This window comes from Stegastes partitus, unplaced genomic scaffold (genome assembly GCF_000690725.1).
Source record: "Stegastes partitus isolate 25-593 unplaced genomic scaffold, Stegastes_partitus-1.0.2 Scaffold1318, whole genome shotgun sequence".
NCBI lineage: Eukaryota > Metazoa > Chordata > Actinopteri > Pomacentridae > Stegastes > Stegastes partitus.
In genome coordinates this window covers 57,912-78,581 of record NW_007579049.1, presented here as the reverse complement: position 1 = coordinate 78,581, position 20,670 = coordinate 57,912, and the positions used below count along the sequence as shown (strand labels likewise).

Here is a 20,670-nt window from a genome sequence, read left to right as displayed (position 1 = left end):
CAGAAATCCAAATTGAACTTTTGTTGCGTTTTATTCCTACTGTGGAGCCTCAATCGTTATCATAGCAAATCTGAACTGTTAGTTAATTTGACTTCATAGTAAATACTCTACTGCTGAATGAAGAAGTAATCTGATTACTGCAGCTGTGATGCAATGCTGAGTCATGTCACATTTAGGAGTCATTGTACAAGGACCTACTGGCTGCTGCAGCATTTCAGCAATTTGTCTTCATGGTTCTGACTTTGAATCCGTCGGTGTTGCTGAGTTTTTCTGTTTTTGTGTTTCTTTCAGAGCTCTTTAGTTTTTCCGGAGGTTTCGGGTTTTGGGGGTTTTTGGCGAGTCGGGGTCAGAGGTCACAGCTCCATGTGGTCTGATAGAAGATGAGACAACATGACTTTGGACAGAGCGAGTCTCTACCGGGGTCAGAGGTCCACCTGCACCAGGTGAGAGCAGCTCATCGCCTCAGAGCGCATTAATCAGCCCGACGGGTCTCAACGGGAGGCTCGTGGACCTCAGAGGCTCCGCTACAGGAGTTGGAGGGGACGAGGACATAATCACACTTTGACTTAAGAGCTGAGGACAGAAAATAAAAATAAAAGATTTAATATCCTGCTGAAAGAGTTCACAGGAAACAAAACTGCATCAAAGATCAAAATAAAAAAAAAAAATCAAAGTGCTGCTGAAACAGTAGTTTCTGTTTTTAGTAGAAAAAAAAATCCAGGTTTTTTATTTTCTGACATTTGATCAACGATGAATCATCAATTCATTCTGAAAATTGTTGTTGCAGGTTCTGTTTTTGTAATTTTGACCAATATTGATGATTAATAACCTTTAAAAAATAACACCTTTCATGTGAAAAAGATTTGTTTTAAATATGTAAAACCGTTATTTTTTCAGTTATTTGGTTAATTGATTAATCAGTCAAATTAATCAGCAGCTATTTCAATGTTATTTTTCAACTAGAAATCAAATGTCCAGATTTGATTCATTTTGCAAACTGAACTTATGACTAATTGATCAATCAATAAAATAATCACAAGATGAATTAATGATGATCGGAAGCCACAGCCCCACGCTGATCGATGACGTAAAATACTTTTAATAAAACGTTAAAAAAACAAACAAGGAAGTTAAACAACTGATTGATAAGGAACTAATATCTGATCAATACCTGATAGGAACATAAAACTTCAGAATAAAAGTAGAAAAATAGTAAGAGACAGCTTCAAAATAAAAGCTTGGGATGAGAACAAAGCTGCTCCCACATCCCCTCTGTTTACATAATGAAGCCCCGCCTCCTGGTGATGCTGAGCGGCCTTCTGATTGGCCGCATCAGAGGGGCTGAGGGGCTGCGAGGTGTCCGATTGGCCGTGGCGGAGTGAATGGAGGCGATGTGCATCACGGGGGGGAAAACGTGAGCTCTGCACGTGCTCAGTGGCAGCGTGTCTGCTGAGGGAGATGCTGCATGTGAGCGCGCTCAGAAAGGAGGCTGCAGCACACACACAGGGCCTTGTGTCCTTGTGAGGACCGTCAGTGACGCTGACAAGAGCCGGAAAGCAGGTTCTGGTCCAGACCCAGATCAGCAGCCCTGTCACCATGGTTACCTGGAGGTTAATATTCATCCAGTGACTCGGCAGCTACGAGCTAATCAGAGGGCAGGATTTCCTCTGTGTGTGTGTGTGTGTGTGTGTGTGTGTGCTTTTAGACCCATTTGTACAAACAGGTTTAAATGTGTTAAAAATCTAAAGTTTGTTTGATTGATTGATTGATTGATTGATTGATTGATTGATTGATTGATTGATTGATTGATTGATCGATCTGTGTGTCATCAGGGTGCTCTGGGTAAATGTGAGGACAGATCAGCTGGTCGCCATGGCGAAGAGCTGGGCGGAGCTAAAGAGCTGGAGGAGGGCGGAGCTAAAGAGTTGGAGGAGGGCGGAGCTAAAGACCAGAGTAAAGATGGAGAGAGCAACAGGTGAGACACGGTCATGTTCCGTCTTTCTGTGTTTGCGAGGACCTCCTGCTCAGGTGAGCGTCTCTCTGCAGGTGTGGCCACCCGGTTGACAGGGCGGGGCTTTTCTCCTTCATGACGTTTCATTGGCTGACTCCGCTAGTTGTGCACGCTCGCAGAAAAGGGCAGCTCCTATTGGACGACATCTGGCCCGTGTCACAGCGGGAGAGTTGCCACGACAACAGCTTGAGGTAGGCGGAGCTAATGAATGAATTTCTGTAAACTCTAATGTGTGTATTAATCAATATCAGTATTGATCACAGTGTGTGTGTGTGTGTGTGTGTGTGTGCAGGCTCTGGTCTCTGTGGGATGAGGAGTTCCGATCGAAGGGCAGCGATGCGTCTCTGTGTTCGGTGGTCTGGTCTTTCTGTCGGACTCGTCTCCTCCTGTCCATCCTCTGCCTCACCGTCACTCAGCTGGCTGGATTCAGTGGACCAGTGAGTCACGACCAGTCACACCAGTTAGACCAGTACGCTGTAGCGGGTCCTGTCAGTCACACCAGTTAGACCAGTACGCTGTAGCGGGTCCTGTCAGTCACACCAGTTAGACTGCTATGGCTGGAGTGTTAGCACTAACATTAATAATAGTATAACCAGTGTAACTAGTATAACCATCATAACCAGTATAACCTGTCTAACTAGTATAACCAGTATAACCAGTATAACCAGTGTCGCTGTGCTGCTCCTCCAGGCGTTCGTGGTGAGGCGTCTACTCGAGTACACCCAGCAGGAGGAGTCGGACCTGGTCTACGGGCTGCTGCTGGTTCTGGGCCTCCTGACCACGGAGCTGATCCGGTCCTGGTCTCTGGCTCTGACCTGGGCCCTGAACTACCGGACCGGAACCAGACTGAGGGGCGCCGTCCTCAGTCTGGCCTTCCACAAGATCCTGAAGCTGCGCAGCGTCAGGGACAAGACCATGGGACAGGTGGGTTTGTTTGTTTGTTTGTTTGTTTGAGTCATATTTTTGTGTCTGTTTATTTTCTTTATTTTCTTTTTCCTTCCGCCCTCCCAGCTGGTGAACATGTGCTCCAGTGACGGTCAGCGGATGTTCGAGGCAGCAGCAGTGGGCAGTCTGTTGGCAGGAGGCCCCCTGGTGGCCGTCCTCGGTGTTGCCTACAACCTGTTTATACTGGGACCAACGTCTCTGCTGGGATCTGCTGTCTTCATCCTCTTCTACCCCACCATGGTCAGTACCTGCTCTACCTGTCTCTACCTTTAATATACTGTACTTCATATCTTCTGTCCATGGTTTTGTATTCAGCATTCAGATTATTGTGCTGTTAAAATGTTGTTTTTTCCAAGGCAGTCTGGTGTAGAGCTATTGCAAAACCTTTACAGTCTCTTTACAATATTTCTGAGTTGAAATCCTCCACACATGCACATAAATGGTCCACTTGTGTAATCTGATCCAGTGTATTGATCAGAGTTATTGATCCTCAGATGTTTAGCTCCAGACTGACGGCGTACTTCAGGAGGAAGGGCGTCGCCGTCACCGACAGACGAGTGCAGAAGATGACCGAGATCCTCAGCTACATCAAGTTCATCAAGATGTACGCCTGGGTCAAAGCCTTCTCCCACGACGTCCACAGTATGTGCTCACCTGACCCGCACTCACCTGGTCGGTTTGTTGTCACGGTAACGCAGGTGCACAGTGATGCGGTTTGTGTCTTCCCTCAGGGATCCGGGACGAGGAGCGCCGGATCCTGGAGCTCACGGGCTACTTTCAGAGCATCACGGTGGGCGTGGCTCCTATCGTCGTCGTCATTGCCAGCGTGGCAACTTTCTCCGCCCACATGTTGCTAGGATACGACCTGACAGCCGCTCAGGTACGAAACTTAGAAAGTACAAGCACACCTGCCTCATGTTAGTGCTGTGGTCACTGATCTGGTGTGCTGCTCATACAGCTGTTAGCACTAAGCTGCAGCTAACAGGCTAACCTTACCACCCATCTCTTCCAAAAGCTGTTAGCAATGTAGCTACACTGCAAGTCTTTATATTTATTAGCATTGCAGGCTACAGCTAACTGGTAAATTATAACAGTTCTTTCTTTATCCCTGTTAGCATTACAATAGCCTTTGACTAACCATTACTAATCTTTCTTTCTACCATTATGGGAAGTTATAGCTAAAGGGTAGTCTTTTCATATTTTATATCCCATCACAACTAACAGGCTAGCCTTGGTAAAATTCTTTATTTAAATGTTAACAATGTACCACATCAAAGCTAAATGGCTAGCCTTGCTACAATGATTTACTTAAATGTTAACGTGATCCCAGGTTATAGCTAATGGTGTAGCTTTGCTAAAATTCTTTCCTTACATGCTAGTGTTATAGCAGGGTTTGACTAACAGGCTAGCCTTGCTGCAGTTCTTTATGTAGATGTTAGCGCTATACCACATTATAGCTAAATGGGCAGCCTTGCTACAACTCTTTTGTTAAATGTTAGCATTATACTAGGTTACGTACCAAGTTGTAGCTAACAGGCTAGCCTTGCTACATCGCTTCTTTCTTTTTAGCTGTTAGCATCATGACAGGCTGCAGCTAACCACTGAGGACGCTAACACTCGTTTTCCGTTGTGTGCACAGGCCTTCACCGTGGTGACGGTGTTCAACGCCATGACGTTTGCCTTGAAGGTCACTCCGTTTTCTGTCAAGTCTCTGTCTGAAGCTTCAGTGGCCATGGAGAGATTCAAGGTGTGACACCGACTCACCTGCACACCTTTAATCCACCTGACATCCTGCCTGCATATTTATATCAGCTGTTTCTCTTGGTTTGTTGTGTTGAGAGGTTGGAGGGTTCAGCTGTTTACTGGCAGCAGGACAGACGGATGGAGGGATGAATGGACTGTTAGGATGGAGGGATGAATGGACTGTTAGGATGGAGGGATGAATGGACTGTGAGGATGGAGGGATGAATGGACTGTTTAATGGTGGATGAGCTCAGTGAGCAGGAACAGAGCCGATGTGTCCTTCAGTCCGGTCCTGTCTCACCCTCCGTCCTCTGTCTCTGTCCTCAGAGTCTCTTCCTGCTGCCGGAGATCGACAGTGTCCGAGCGTTGCCTGCCGATTCGCAGGTTGCCGTGGAGATGTGTGGCGCCAGTCTGGCGTGGGAGGGGGGCGGGCAGAGCGCCCAGCCGAGTCCGTGTGTCCGAGCCGCCGGCAGACACCGACAGAGAGACAAGTAATCTGACACTGGTCTCTGTATTGATCTGTTCAGACTGATGATCCGTCAGAAAGTTAATGATTGTGTTGTTTATTGTTATTTCATTATGAACAATTCTTTTCATTTATTTAATCTAACGACTGGAGACTTGTTCTTTTAGGACTTGATTTAAGATTTAAGGCCAGAGCTAAACTTGTCGTCTGAGATTTAAGACCTGACTTGGACTTATTCTTTAAAGACTTGAGACTTGTCCTCTAAAGACTTAAGGCTTGAACTTGGTGTAAAGACTTGAGACTCCAACTTGGTCTCATCCTCTAAAGACTTGAGACGTGACTTCGACTTGTCCTCTGAACACTTGGGACTTGAACCACCGAAGATTCGAGACCTGACTTGAACTCGTCCTGTTAATCCTGTAAAGACCGTACTTGGACTTGTTGGAACCAGTCAAACCAGGTGTGTTTGCTGGTGTCCAGGTGCAGAGACTCGGCCGTCCTGCAGGAGGAGGACGAGGACGAGGAGCAGGAGGAGGCGACCGGCTCCCTGCTGAGGGGAGGAGGAGGCTCCAGTCCAGAGGAGGAGACGTGTCCTTCCCTGCTGTCTGTCCCCTCCGCCCCCCAGCGTCTCCAGAGCACCCTGCACTGCATCAACCTGAGCATCCAGCAGGTACGTCCACCAATCAGGAGCAAGAACTGGAACACCTGAGGACAACACGTCACTCAGATCTGTCTCTCTGTCCAGGGGAAGCTGCTGGGCGTCTGTGGGAGTGTGGGCAGTGGAAAGACTTCCCTCATCTCGGCCATCTTGGGACAGGTGATGTTACCTGCCTGCTTCTATCCGTCTGCTGGTAAACAGTATTGATGACTGATTATTGATTATTGATTATTGATCGGTGTATTGACAGATGGCTCTGCTGGAGGGCAGCGTGGCCGTTAGAGGACGACTGGCCTACGTGGCTCAACAGGCCTGGATCCTGAACGCAACACTGAGAGACAACATCCTATTTGGACATGAGTACCAGGAGGACAGGTGAGGGGGAGGCAGTTGGGAGGGACACACCTGGAGGACAGGTGAGACGAACACTGGACAGGTGAAAGGGAGACAGGACAGGTAGGAGTGAGACACCTGGGGGAAAGATGAGAGGGAGACAGGACAGGTGAGGAAGAGGTGAAAGGGAGACAGGACAAGTAGGAGTGGGACACCTGGGGGAAAGATGAGAGGGACACAGGTGTGAGAGACACAGGTGAAACAGGACAGGTGAGGCACACAGCTGAGGCAGACAGGTGAGAGACAGGTAAAAAGGGGGACAGGACAGGTCATAAGATAGCAGGACAGATGAGAGGGGGACAGGTGAGGCAGACAGGTATGTCCTCAGACTGACCTGCTGTCTGTCTGTCTCTGCAGGTATCAGTCTGTCCTCAGCGCCTGCGCTCTCAGACCGGACCTCGCCCTGCTGCCCAGCGCTGACCTCACTGAGGTGACATCAGATCGTCTCACCTGCGTCACCGACAGGTTTAACCTGCTCGCAGACTGACCACATCATATTTCTGTCCAATCAGATCGGAGAACGTGGCGCCAACCTGAGCGGTGGGCAGCGGCAGCGAATCAGCTTGGCCCGAGCGCTGTACAGCGACCGAGATGTTTACATCCTGGACGACCCACTGAGCGCGCTCGACGCTCATGTGGCCAATCACGTCTTCAACAATGCCATCAGGAAGCAGCTACGCCACAAGACCGTCGTCTTCATCACGCACCAGCTGCAGGTGAGCCTCGCCACAGGTACGGTAATGTCCCATCACAGGTGGTTACCGTGGAGATGACAGGTGTGTCTGTGTGTGCAGTACCTGGTGGACTGTGATGATGTCATCCTGATGAGGGAGGGCAGTATCGTGGAGCAGGGTAACCATGACAACCTGATGAAGCTTAACGGAGACTACGCTACCATGTTTAACCACTTCCAGCTGGGAGACACTCCGTACATAGAGGTGTCTGTCTGTCTGTCTGTCTGTCTGTGTGTCTGTTTGTTTACCTGTACGTCTGTCTGACTGTCCATCTGTCTGTCTGACTGTATCTCTCTGTGTGTCTCTCTGACTGTGTTTCTCTTTGTTTCTGTCTCAGGCTCCCAGCAGGAAGTCCAGCGGCTCTCAGAGGAAACCAGCAGACAGTAAACCAGGATCAGTGAAGAAGAACAGGCCTGTCGTCAAGGACAACGGTAACAGAAACTTTATTCAAACGTCCACAGTGACAGAGGAAACAGACCTTAGTTCTTTACGTATGTTTTACTGTTTCCCTCTGTCTGGCCATGTGACCTGAAGGGGAGGAGCAGCAGTGTGGGGGCGTGGCCTGGCCTGCGTTTCGGCGCTACATGGCTGCATGCGGTGGCTCCGCCTCCTGCCTGCTCATCCTGGCTCTGTTTGTTCTCAACGTGGGAAGCTCCGCCTTCTGCCAGTGGTGGCTCAGCTACTGGATCAACCAGGGCAGCGGGGTGAGCTGAGCATGCTCAGTGTGTCCTCCTCATCCGTCTCCTCATTTCACCTACTTGCACTCACTTTTGCCGTATCTCCTCCTGACTTGTGTCCTCTCATGACTCCTCCCTCTCCTCTTCTGTTTTTCTAGAACACCACGGTAACCCAAGGCAACAGCTCGGCAGTGAGCGTCAGCATGAAGGACAATCCGATGATGCAACAGTATGCTGCCATCTACGCCTCCTCCATGGGAGTCATGCTGCTCTTTAAGCTTTTTAGAGGCGTCGCCTTCGTCAAGGTCTGGACCACATGATTCTGCTGACTGATCTTATTGTCCGGTCTGGGTCAGATGGTTCAGTCTGGGTCAGCCTGTCTGGTCCAGTCTACATCAGTTGGTTGAGTCTGGATTATTAGTCTTGTTCAGTCAGGATCAGATGATTCAGTCCAGTCCAGGTTGATGTTGAGTCTTTGCTTGTGTCTCTTCAGGGAACTCTGCGAGCGTCCTCCAAGCTGCATGACGAGCTCTTCCATAAAATCCTTCGCTGCCCCATGAAGTTCTTCGACACAACGCCAACTGGACGGATCCTCAACCGCTTCTCCAAGGACATGGACGAAGGTGAGGGTTGGAACCGGACCACAGTCCAAGGTTCTGTTCAGTAACTGTCTGAGTCATGACATGTTCTTCCTGTGACTCTCCCCAGTCGACACTCGTCTGCCCTTCCAGGCGGAGATGTTCATCCAGAACGTGATCCTGGTCTTCTTCTGCCTGGGAGTCATTAGCTGTGTGTTCCCCTGGTTCCTGGTGGCGGTGGGTCCTCTGGTTGTGCTCTTCATGGCACTCCATGGGGTCTCCAGGGTCTTCATCCGGGAGCTGAAGCGGTTGGACAATGTAACCATGTCACCCTTCATGTCCCACATCACCTCCAGCATCCAGGGCCTCGCCACGCTGCAGGCCTACGGCCGGGAACAGGACTTCCTCAACAGGTAGGTCTGGTTCAGAACCAGGAACCAAACTGCCCTGAGATCCAGAGCGTCACTGTGGAGGTGAACACCAGACTGTGTGTTGTTGCCTCCAGGTACCAGGTTCTGCTGGACCAGAACCAGGCTCCTTTCTACCTGTTCAGCTGTGCTATGCGCTGGCTGGCAGTTCGTCTGGATGTGATCAGCGTGGCTCTGATCAGCACCACCGCCCTGATGATGGTCCTGATGCATGGGCAGATCTCTCCTGCCTACGCTGGCCTTGCCATCTCCTACGCTGTGCAGGTGATTCTGATGGAGACACGTGTATGTTTACGCTCTTGTGATCACTGTTATTGTGGTACTTGACATATAGATTTGACCTCTACTGGTCAGAGGAGGAAGAGATGAAACTTCAGTAGGAACCAATTAAATCAAGAAAAAAAGTACATTTATTCTGCAGATAGCAGCAAACAAAACAACAAATGTGGGTGGAATATATTATGAATGTCATTCAGGGAGTCTGGAATGAGTCATCCTCTTCATTTACCTCCTTGAACTCGGCCATGTTGAGGTCAGAGTCAGAGGCACCGGAAGTGTTTTTCTTACTTGTTTTTTAATGTCCTAAAACAAACTAACTTCAGGGGTTCCTTCACCGTCAGACCAAGATCAGGAGAAAACCCTAAAGTAAACATTTTAGGGAAACCCTGAGAAGACACGGAGAGGTGAGGAAACCAGGAGAGGAAACAAGTGAGGAGGACGAATTTCAGATACTGAAGAAACAAATGTGTGTGTGTCAGTTAACAGGTTTGTTCCAGTTCACGGTGCGTTTGGCTTCTGAGACTGAAGCTCGGTTCACCTCAGTGGAGAGGATCCATCACTACATCCAGGTACTGGGAGCAGCATCTTCTTCTGCTGGTTACACTGGTTTTCCAGTTTTTAAGACTCTTAGTGCTGTGATACGAAAAAGTTCTGAAGGAAGTTCTGGTGCTGATTTGCTTTCTGTGTTTCAGTCGCTGTCCCAGGAGGCTCCAGCTCGGGTCAGAGGTCGGCCCCCTCTGATGGACTGGCCCCAGCAGGGGGAGCTGGTGTTCAAGGAGGTGGAGATGAGGTACCAGGAGAACCTCCCACTGGTCCTGAACAAGATCTCCTGCACCATACGGCCCAAAGAGAAGGTTGGCATCGTGGGGAGGACCGGATCAGGTAGGCAGGAAATGGAGTTAACTGGCAAACACCCAGAGTGCTGTACTGCCCTCTGGTGGTGCAACTGTTTCTGTTTCTGCCTGTAGAGGACATTGTTTCTGTCGTCCCAGTCATTCTGTCTCTCTGTCCTCAGGGAAGTCTTCTCTGGGCGTGGTCTTGTTCCGGCTGGTGGAGCGTTGCGGCGGCTCCATCCTGATCGACGGCGTGGACATCAGTGACATCGGACTGGCCGACCTTCGCAGCAAACTGTCCATCATCCCTCAGGACCCGGTTCTGTTCAGCGGGACAGTCAGGTAGGAACACCTGAGAGAACCTGACATGTGGACGGTGTAGACTTCCTGTCCTCTGATGTTCTGTAGCTGATCAGGTGAGTCTCGATGTGTCCTCAGGTCCAACCTGGACCCCTTTAACCAGTACAACGAGGAGCAGATCTGGGACGCTCTGGACAGGAGTCACATGAAGGAGTGTGTAAGTCCAGCGGATTTATCTTCTTCTTTGTCTTCACTACTTCCTCTGTCCTACAGCGCCACCAACCTGTCTGTCTCTCTGGTCGTCTGTTTCTCAGGTGTCCCAGCTGCCCCTGAAGTTGGAGTCGGAGGTGGTGGAGAACGGAGACAACTTCTCTGTGGGGGAGAGACAGCTGCTGTGTGTCGCCAGAGCTCTGCTGAGACAGTGCAAGGTGAGAGACAGACGGGTCAAACAGAGACAGACAGATACATCTAAAAGACAGACAAGTTTATTAGAGACAGACGGGTTCATCAGCCGTCTGATTAGACAGGTTAGAGCCCCTCCCCCTGTGTTCTGTCCTCTGATTGGCTGCTCTGCTCTCAGGTGCTGATCCTGGACGAGGCTACGGCAGCGATGGACGCTGAGACGGACGCTCTGATCCAGGAGACCATCAGGAGCTCGTTCCAGGACTGCACCACGCTGACCATCGCTCACCGCCTCCACACCGTCCTCGCCTCCGACCGCATCATGGTGCTCAACCAGGGACAGGTACCGGCCAATCAGAGCACACCAGTGTAACAAAGTCACTATAAGTCCAGTATAGCTCCAGTAGACACGTGTATAACACCAATATAACACCAGTACAGCACCAGGATACACCATTATAACACCAGTATGCACCAGTGGACACCTATATAACACCAATGTAACACCAGAAAAGCACCAGTATACACCGTTATTACACCTGTATCCACCAAGGTAACACAAGTATACGTCATCATAACACTAGTATCTACCAATATAACACGACATCCTCAGGTATAAAACAAGTATAACACCATTATACACCATTATACACCAGTGTCCACCTGATAACACCAGTATTACACCATTATACACCAGTATCCATCTGATAACACCAGTATTACACCATTATACACCAGTATCCACCTGATAACACCAGTCTTACACCAGTATTACACCATTATACACCAGTGTACATCTGATAACACCAGTATAACACCATTATACACCAGTATCCATCTGATAACACCAGTATTACACCAGTATCCACCAGAAACTGCTCTGATCACTGGCCCTCTTCTGTTATTGGCTCAGGTGGTGGAGTTCGACGAGCCGTCCAGGCTGCTGGCCAATGAAAACTCTCGGCTGTGCTCGATGCTGGCTGCCGTGGAGAACAAGATCTCAGTGCGAGGTTGAGGAGGAGGAGGAGGAGGAGGAGGAGGATGAGGGCTGTCCCAGTGCTCCCATTCCTCCCAGTTTGAGCTGAAGGTGCTGTGAGTCCTGTACTGTAAGACTCTGGATCTCAGAGTCGAGTCACTGACGTTACTGCTGTTGCTTTTTTGCAACATGTTTGTCTTTAATCATGTTTTCGTGGGTTTTTACGACCTGATTTGAAGCAGGTCTGATTATCGTCGTTGCTGCTGCTGTGACCTGGCATCACGTGATTGGTTGCTCAGGTTTCAGTAGTTTCTTCTTGTAAAAAAAAAAGAAAAAAGAAAAAATGTCCAAAACTGTTAATTTTAATCTTCTTAACCTTTAAACATTTTTAGATTTATTATTAGTCACGTTCGGTTTGACTGGACTGAAAGTTTGACTCAGAAACTGATTCATTCGCTCGACCGCCGACACAGACATGATGTTCAAACTGTAGGTTATTGATTTACAGCAGCAGATGTAGTACCTGGACTGATTATGTGTCAAAAATAACAAGGAAGTGTTTTTGCAGTATACAAAAGAACGTGGAGATGTGTGAGCTTTTCTTGCCTTTTTTTTTTAAATAGTTTTTTCATTTTTGCCTTTTTCAGTCTGCCGCCCTCCACAGGACCGACGTCAGAGCTACATCTCAAATCATCAGAGTTTCACAATCATTCCTTCTTCACCATCTCTGATTGGCCTGAAATTTGGCATAAAATATGGATATTTTATAAAGACATTCAGCTGCATATGGTTGACTTCTGCATGAGCATTTTTGTTTTTGTTAATTCGTGCTCACCCATACTCAGAGATTATTGGATCTACTTGTCCAATATTGTAAATTCTGGATCAATGTCATGATGAGAAACAACAGTGAACATTTCATACGTTTATCTTTAATGGTTCCTGAGATGTTGTTGTTCAAACTGCCTCAGATTTTAATGTGCGAAAGAACCTGCTGAAAGTAGAAGCTAACATTTCACAGATACCATTTTAAATATCCAGAGTTTAAGTAAATCCGAGATGGTTGAGCAGAAGAACCCTGATGATTCGAGATGGAAAACCCAAATGTAAAATGTAAAAGAAAAAAAAAAGCTCATTAACTCCGTACACTAACGTCACCATGTTTAACTGTAGCAGACATCAGAAAATATACGAACATAAATGACTGAATTAAGAAAATCTTTATTTGCACTTTGTTGTTCTCCATTAAACCTTCTAAAATCTAAACTCTAAACTTGTTCCCACCAGTGAAGCAGGTTAAAGATGCTCTCAGCTGTGATAAAAACAGGAAGTCCTGCATTAGTATTATACAGATGTTAGTTTGGGTTCATGAGGCTGCAGCCAGACAGCAGGTGGCGCTGCTGCACGGCCAAAACCACTTTAACAATATAATCGCATAGAAACTGATAAGTTTTGATGAAATATAGATAAATAAAAGCAAGAGCAGTGACTGCGCTCAGACTTGTCGAAGCTGCTGATTAAACTTTCCTGATTTATGGAGTTCAGAAATGTACCATAAATATGTTATCTGCTGTATTACACTTTAAATATTAGATTTTTGTTTAAAATGCTGCTTCTGCTGGAACTCCGTTAAATCACATATTTAAATGTTTTTCAATAAGTTATTAAAGTAGCTCAGTATTAAAGTAGGAAGCTGCAACAGAAGCTGTTGTATTTTTGCAGTATCAGTAATCAGCCTGCAGGGGGCAGCGCAGAGGCGCCGCCTGTACAGAGAAACACTCACAATCAGTCCGATCCTCTTCAGTGTGACGTTTGTTGTGTTTTATTCTGTTTTCTGTGAGAACCGGCCACGTCAGACTCACCTGTCCGTTCGACTCGTTGACTTCCTGTCCAGGTGAACGTCAGCCGACGGACACTAACTGCCAACAGGAAGTGGAGTGGAAGTTGTGTCATTTTGTATTTTGGATACGTGAGCGAGCAGCTGTGTAGAAACGTGTCTGTGTTTGTGTGTCTGCTGTACTTTTCTAACAGCCTTATAGCATGACGACTTCATAACTGCCAATAAAACTATTTTAAGACGAACGCTGTGTCTCCTGCTGCTTCCATTAATTAACCTTTAATTGGTCAAAATGAAACTTTAATACGTCCACAGCCAAATACAAAAGGTCACCGAGTCACCAGCTGCTGCTGCATCGAGTCGCTTCGAGAGCTTTTATCAACCTGTTTGTGTAAAATGAGTTTAAATGAAGTGTACAAATACAAATGTGCGATAATAACTGTTTGAATGAATGAATAAATAAATGCATAGATGAATGAATAAAATGAAAAATTGATATTTGAATGAATGAATACATAAATAAATGCATAAATAGATGAATGAATGAATGAATGAATTAGTAAATTCATACATAAATCAATGTTTGAACAAACCAATCAATACATAAATAATTAATTGTATAACTGAATGGATGAATGAGTGAATGAATTGCTGCAGCCTCCTGTTGATCACTTACACCAGGGGTGTCCAATCCTGGTCCTGGAGGGCCACAGTCCTGCATGTTTTAGATGTTTCCCTTCGTCCAACACACCTGATTCAAATGATCAGCTCATCATCAAGCTCTGCAGAAGCCTGATAACGATCCTGATCATGTGAATCAGGTGTGTTGGACGAAGGGAAACATCTAAAACATGCAGGACTGGACACCCCTGGTTTACACAAATGAATGAATGAATTAATAAATGGTTGGATGAGTGATTGAATACACGCATAAATGAATGAATGAATAGATACATGAAGAAATGTTTACATTAATGAGTGAACAGGGGAATGGATGAAGAAATTCATAACTGAGGGAAGGAATTACATGAATGAATGAATGATTAAATGAATGAATAGGTAAATTAATTCATCAATTGATGAATGGATGAATGCGTTCATTCATAGATAAATGGTTGCATAAATTGTTTGTATAATGAATGAATGAATGAAAAAAAGGTGAATGGATGCGTGAGTAAATGAACGAATGAATGGAGGAAAAAAAGCTGGGTAGTACAAAACATGAATGGATGAATTAATTATTGACTGCAGCAATATGTTGTCTCCTTAAATAATGCATAAATGAGTGAATACATGAATGGAAAGATGGATGAATGAGTGAATAAAAAAATTAATGAACTAATAGATTAAATACTTAATAAGTGAATAAATGAATTAGCTAATTACCGCAGCCTCCTGTTGAGGCTTCACCTAAATAAATGTGTAAATGAATGAATGAATGATTGAATGAATGAATGAATGAATGAATGAAAAAAGCCAAGTAACAGAGAATGAATGGATTAATTAAATAATGACTGCTAATGTTTGATCATGTTTAGATGAATAAATGAATGAATGATAAATGGGTGAATGAGTGAATAAAATATAAATAATTATTAAATGAAATACTTGATAGATGAATGGATGAATTGGCTAATTACCGCAGCCTCCTGTTGACGCTTCACCTAATTAATGAATGAACCGGTGAGCTGATGAATGGCAGCTGCTCCCGGCCGGACCTCCGTCGTGTCCCCGGTGCTCCACAGCGCCCCCTGCGGCCTGCTCAAACTTTTCTCCCGCTGTTGTTACTTCCTGTTTTGTCCGGAGCGGAGCCTCCTCCGTCCTCTCGGTCCTGTCGGTCCTCCGCCGGTGTCTTCTGTGTCTTTGTTCTCCGGAGTGTCCGTCCTCCGTCTCCGCCTCGGTCCTCCCCGGCTCACCGCTCACCTCCAGCTAACAGCAAGACACCGGGAGGACCTGGATCCAGTGACCGGGACGCAGAGCAGGGAGCCGGGCTGAGCTCACAGGAGGAGCCGGTGTCTGTGTGGTTCTCCTGATGGATTTTACATAAATGTTTGTCCTCTAAAGCCCACAATAATGCGCTCTGCGAGGCTAATGCTAATTACACTGTGCGCTGATTAGCCGGCTCTGCTAACCAGGTCAGGTAAACTAGTTAAACTAGTCAGTGTTCTGACCTCTAACTCACATTTCTGCTCCGCTTAAAGTGCCTGTTTTTTAAAGCTACTCTGGTGCGCTAGAGCTGCTAATTTACACAGCAGCTAGCCGCGACGGAAACTGGCTCCAAGTCTAGTTTGAGTTGGTGAAACTGAGTTTTTTAGCATTTAGTTCCGAGGGTGAAGCTGTCTTCTTGGTTTAAGTGTCCTTAAGCTTTTTTATTTGAGGTTTCAGTTCAGGTGGACTTTATTTCACTTGTTTTTTGAATGTAGTTTGGCCCGTTTTATAGAGTCAGGCAGAGTCTAGTTCAAAACTAGGTTTAAATGTAGACGAGGTTTGGTTAAACCGTGTTTAAACGGGCTAAAAGCCGACTCTAAATATAGGACAGTCCAGCAGATTTAAGAGACGCTGGTTTAAGGTCAGTTGTGGCTCACAAGTGTCCTTATTGGTGTTAATTTTTAATCTAGATTTGGCTTTGAGTTAAATTAGACGTTTCGTCAATGAGGTTTTGAATGCAGAGTCGTGTTAAGCTGAGGGCTAAACTTAGCTAGTATCTGAAGTAAAACTAGGCTCACGTGTAGACTAAGAGGTTTTAGCTTGACTACAACAGAGTTTAGGTTTGGTGAACTGGTCTCACGTGGAACTAGGTTAGAAATGTAATTGGTACTGGGTTTAATGTGGATCTAGAACCCGAGTTTTAACTCTGTTTGGGTCACAAGTGTCTTCATTAGTGTGTATTTCCAATCAAAAGCTAAATTAGGCTTTTGTTTAATGAGGGTTTGAATGCAGGTTGCCTTTGACAACATAACATCAGTGTCTGCTGGATTAAACTGGGCTAAAGTTAAGTCTTGGGCTTAAACTGGGCTGCTGGTGTTAACTACTATTATTCTTATTGGAGTTTTGAATGCAGTCAGTCTGGAACACAGAGACTTAGAGTCACTCCAGTTTGGTGAAACTGGTTTTAATGGGCTACACCTGGGCCTTAAATGTTGCTACGTAATCCTGTGTTAAACTGGGCTCTACGTGTAGTCTGTGCTGGGTTTACTGGTATCCAGAAGCACCCAGTCCCCGTTTAGTAAGTGTCCTTATTTATTTCTGGTTTAAATAAAGGTTGGGTTTTGAATGCAGGGCTGCTGTGGTTTAAACGGGACCTTAGCTGTTGTCACACCTGGTTCTGGTCCTGTTCCAGTACAGACAGTCCGGGTTGGTTCTGAAGTTTAAAGCCCTCCTCTGGTCTTTGTTGATGCAGTTAGTCCGGGTCTAAGCGGGGTTTAGTCCTGGGCTTAGCTCCCACCATGGCAGAGCTCCACCAGACCCCCACCTCGTTGTGCTGCTGCCGTAAATCCCTGCCGGTCTCTGGGGCCCGGTGCGTTGGGGAGTCCGGCCGGCCCTCGGCAGGTCCGGTTCCCGGGTCCCCACGGTGCCCCCTGGTGGACGTGGCCTCGGCGTCAAACTTCAGGTGCTTCCAGCTGCGCCACTTCCACCTGGACCTGCGGCTGAACTTTGCGGTGAAAGAGATGAGCGGCTGGCTGGTTCTGGACCTGGTTCCGGTCCAGCTAGGGGTCTGCACATTGGTTCTGGACACCCACCCCTCCTTGTTAATCCACTCCATAGACTGTAAGGTCCCCGGGGCCGGACTGGAAGAACCCGTCTCCCTTACATACCGGGTCGACCCGTTCACGGACTACGGCTCATCACTCAACATCAGCCTGCCCACTGCAGCGGTGAAACCCGGCCGGCTGATCCAGATCACAGTACGATACACGACCACCGACGGCCCGGCGGTAAGGAAACCCAGAACACGTCCTTCTTACTGTCACTGTGACGCTAAACCAACACCAGAACCTCCTGAGTGCTGGTTTTGGACTTGGCTTTAGGACTTACTCTGCCTGAAAAATTCTGAACTATTTCTGGACTCATTTTGGACCGCTGTAAGACTTGTTTTTAGACTTGGCTTTGGACTGGTTTTAGACTGATTTTGGACTTGGTTTGAGGTTGAGTTTTGGACAGGTTTTGGACTTGGTTTTAGACTAGCACTGGACTGGTTTTAGACAGGGATTTAGACTGAATTTGGGCTTCGTTTTAGACTAATTTTGACCTAGTTTTAGACTTGAGTTTGGACTTGGTTTTGTACTTGTATTAACACTGGCTTGAGACTGAGTTTTAGACTTGGTTTTATTAGTTTTAGACTGGGTTTTAGACTTGGTTTTATTAGTTTTAGACTGGGTTTTAGACTGATTTTAGGCTTTATTCTACACTTGGTATCAGAGTGGCTTCAGACTGATTTTGGACTTGGTTTTAGGCTGTCTCTGGACTGGTTTTAGACTGGGATTTAGACTAATTTTAAACATAGTTGGAGACTCATTTTGGGCTTGGTTTGTTCTGATTTTGGACTTGGTTCTGGGTTGGTTTGAGAATCGTTCAGACTGGTTTTACATTTGGTTTTTAGACTGGTTTTGGGCTTGGTTTCAGACTTAGTTTTTACTGGTTTTAACTGATTTTTATAATGAGTTTGGACTTGGTTTTAGACTGGGCTCAGAGTTAGTTTTAGACTTGGTCTTACACTGGCCATGTGAGTATTTAGACTGAGTATGTGGACTTGGTTTTGGACTGGTTTCGAGCTTAGGTGTAAAATAGTTTGGGACTGGTTTTAAGCTTGGTTTTAGACTTGGTTTAAACTGATTTGAGACTGTTTGGACTTCAGTTGAGGCTGAATTTAAACTTGGTTTTGAACTTGGTTTTAGACTTAGTTTTGGACTGGGTTTGGGCTTGGATTGATTTTGGACTTGGCCTTAGACTGGTTTTGGATCTAATTTATGCTAGACTCAGACTTCGTGATGCTGTGTTCAGGACTCGGTCGGGTCCAGACCATCGATTGAAGGTTCTTTCAGATTCTGGCAGGACGTTTGGACTCTTGGTCCGGCTGCAGATTCAGTCGCTTCCTGATGGAGACGGTTGGATGTAGCTGTAACTCTGAGACCCCGGTACTGATCCTGATCCTGGTTCTGTCCGTCCTCAGATCTGGTGGCTGGACTCGGAGCTGACCTGTGGACAGACTCGTCCTCTGGTCTTCACTCAGGGCCACTCGGTGTGCAACCGCTCCTTCTTCCCCTGCTTCGACACGCCGGCTGTGAAGAGCACCTACACCGCCACGGTCCGGGTGAGTCCGGACCCCCGACCTTCAGGTCCACAAATCAGCTTTAGCTCCAGAACCAGCTGCAGCCACAGCAGGGAAAAGACCTGAACGATGGGTGGAGGTTGTTTCTCTGTTGGCCTGTGTGTCCTGCTCACTTTCCCGTTTAATCAGAAGATTAAATCAACTGAGAACATATTTGGTCTCATTAGATCAACAGGAAGAAAACAGGACGCAGCAGAATTTAAATAAGATCAACTAGTGGCTGCAGGAGAGGCTAGCTGGCATGTGACGGATGTAAGAAAAATAGATTAAAGTAAGTCAATTTAAATAAGAATATAATAAAATCCCTGGAAAGACGTATTTGAAAGATGATGAAAGAAATACAACAAAAATATCAGAAACATTAGTGAAAATATGGTCCCCAAATATTACTAAAATATCCAACAAAAATGTGCTAAATATCTAATTAATAGTATTATTTTAATTAATAGTGGTGAATTGAAAAATAAATTAATATTTAAATATTATTCAAATAACAAAAATCCAAACATATATATATTAGTTATATCAAGAGATGGATCAGTGACATGTTCCAGTGCACAGGACAATACTTAAAAAAAAACATTAAATATCAAAGTAGAAGTTTTGAAATATTGATAAAAATTTGGGCAAAATATGATTTCAAAACTAGAAAATGACCTTCAAATAGAAAGAGACGCGTTTCATTCCGTCTACATTAATATAACGTCTCGTTCTTCCTCCTCAGGTCCCGGACGGAGTCACGGTTCTGATGAGTGCGTCTCGGAGTTCCTATTCCAAACAGGACCGAGTCTTCCAGTTCTCCATGGAGTACCCCGTCCCGTCCTACCTGGTGGCGCTGGTGGCCGGAGAGCTGCAGCACGTCGACGTCGGGCCGAGGTCGGTTCCGCCTGGACGGTCCGATTGGAAAGAAAAATAGAAAACACCAGAGTTTGTGAAGGTCTTATTGTCAGCTGCAGAAAAACGTTAATACTCAAAGTTTCTCACATGAGATTGATTGATCAGCAAAAAGTGACCTGAATGTGTGCAGATTATTAATTAAAATGATTATTAGATAAATATGAGAAAATGTTTGAATGATGCAAAAATTAGTTACACGTGATTAGTGTCAGTAAAACAGACATGAATAAAATATGTGAAAATATGTTGAATCTGGGAAAAATATAAATGTCTGAATGATAGAATTAAAATGTTTTTTTTTTTTAAATGAGAGCTATATGCCAAAAATATCCATAAAATCATAAAAACATCACTGAGATAACCAAAGAAGTATTTGTAAATATCACACATATTACTAAAATCACAAATATCTCAAAATATTGCTAAAATCTCAGAAAAATAATACTCAAACATCTGATGATATAAATATCTTTATATATATCCAAAAATTTCCCAAAGCAATAATTTGTCAAATATCGTAATGATGTTATTAAGACATTAATTAAAATTCTGAGAAAAAGAATCCTGAAATCAAGAAATATAGAACTACTGGTAAAACATCTGAGAAAAAAAATCCCCAGAATATCTGTAAAATTCTAGAAATTACTTTTAAATATTTCTAAAAATCTTTTATACCTGTGAAGCATCAGTGACTTTCCCCCCGAAAAATAAACATCAGAAAAATAATATTAAAATATTTGAAGTGTGTTTTGTTAGAATTCGTTCAATCTCCTTCCAGGAGTCGTGTGTGGGCGGAGCCATGTCTGCTGTCCTGTGCGGTGAAGAAGCTAGGGGGCAGCGTGGAGCGCTGGCTGGGCGTCGCCGAGGACCTGTTCGGACCTTACCTGTGGGGCAGGTGAGCCTTTAAACGCCAACAGAGCTTTATTTAAAACGCCGGTGACGACAGCAGCACTGACCGAGCTGATCCTCAGGTGTGACATCGTCTTCCTCCCCCCCTCCTTCCCCATCGTCGCCATGGAGAACCCCTGCCTCACCTTCATCATCGCCTCCATCCTGGAGAGCAGCGAGTTCCTGCTGATCGACGTCATCCACGAGATCGCCCACGGCTGGTTCGGCAACGCCGTCACCAACGCCACCTGGGAGGAGATGTGGCTGAGCGAAGGGCTCGCCACCTACGCCCAGCG

At 45.9% G+C, this 20,670-nt stretch overlaps 2 protein-coding genes across 2 annotated transcripts in view; both read left to right on the top strand.

The window, feature by feature from the left end:
* Positions 1 to 380: 380 nt before the first annotated feature.
* Positions 381 to 13,505, top strand: abcc5 (ATP-binding cassette, sub-family C (CFTR/MRP), member 5). The gene is made up of 29 exons (XM_008298454.1): positions 381 to 443; positions 1,833 to 1,975; positions 2,047 to 2,202; positions 2,304 to 2,448; positions 2,702 to 2,935; positions 3,023 to 3,196; positions 3,451 to 3,598; positions 3,688 to 3,836; positions 4,596 to 4,703; positions 5,027 to 5,190; positions 5,646 to 5,835; positions 5,911 to 5,982; positions 6,074 to 6,198; positions 6,574 to 6,646; positions 6,729 to 6,932; positions 7,011 to 7,154; positions 7,288 to 7,381; positions 7,485 to 7,654; positions 7,786 to 7,932; positions 8,121 to 8,250; positions 8,336 to 8,618; positions 8,711 to 8,897; positions 9,392 to 9,481; positions 9,605 to 9,794; positions 9,928 to 10,087; positions 10,184 to 10,262; positions 10,360 to 10,473; positions 10,626 to 10,790; positions 11,361 to 13,505. The coding sequence occupies exons 1-29, from the start codon at positions 381 to 383 to the stop codon at positions 11,460 to 11,462; spliced, it is 4,203 nt and encodes a 1,400-aa protein (XP_008296676.1). The 3' UTR covers positions 11,463 to 13,505.
* A 1,571-nt stretch (positions 13,506 to 15,076) lies between these two features.
* rnpepl1 (arginyl aminopeptidase like 1) overlaps positions 15,077 to 20,670 on the top strand; it is a 10,050-nt gene continuing 4,456 nt past the window's right edge. Inside the window, exons 1-5 of the mRNA XM_008298453.1 lie at positions 15,077 to 17,195; positions 18,431 to 18,571; positions 19,314 to 19,465; positions 20,265 to 20,381; positions 20,458 to 20,670. The exon at positions 20,458 to 20,670 is cut by the window's right edge and continues 2 nt beyond it. Coding sequence (XP_008296675.1) covers positions 16,707 to 17,195; positions 18,431 to 18,571; positions 19,314 to 19,465; positions 20,265 to 20,381; positions 20,458 to 20,670 — 1,112 coding nt within the window. The 5' untranslated portion in view covers positions 15,077 to 16,706. The remainder of the gene's footprint in view (positions 17,196 to 18,430; positions 18,572 to 19,313; positions 19,466 to 20,264; positions 20,382 to 20,457) is intronic.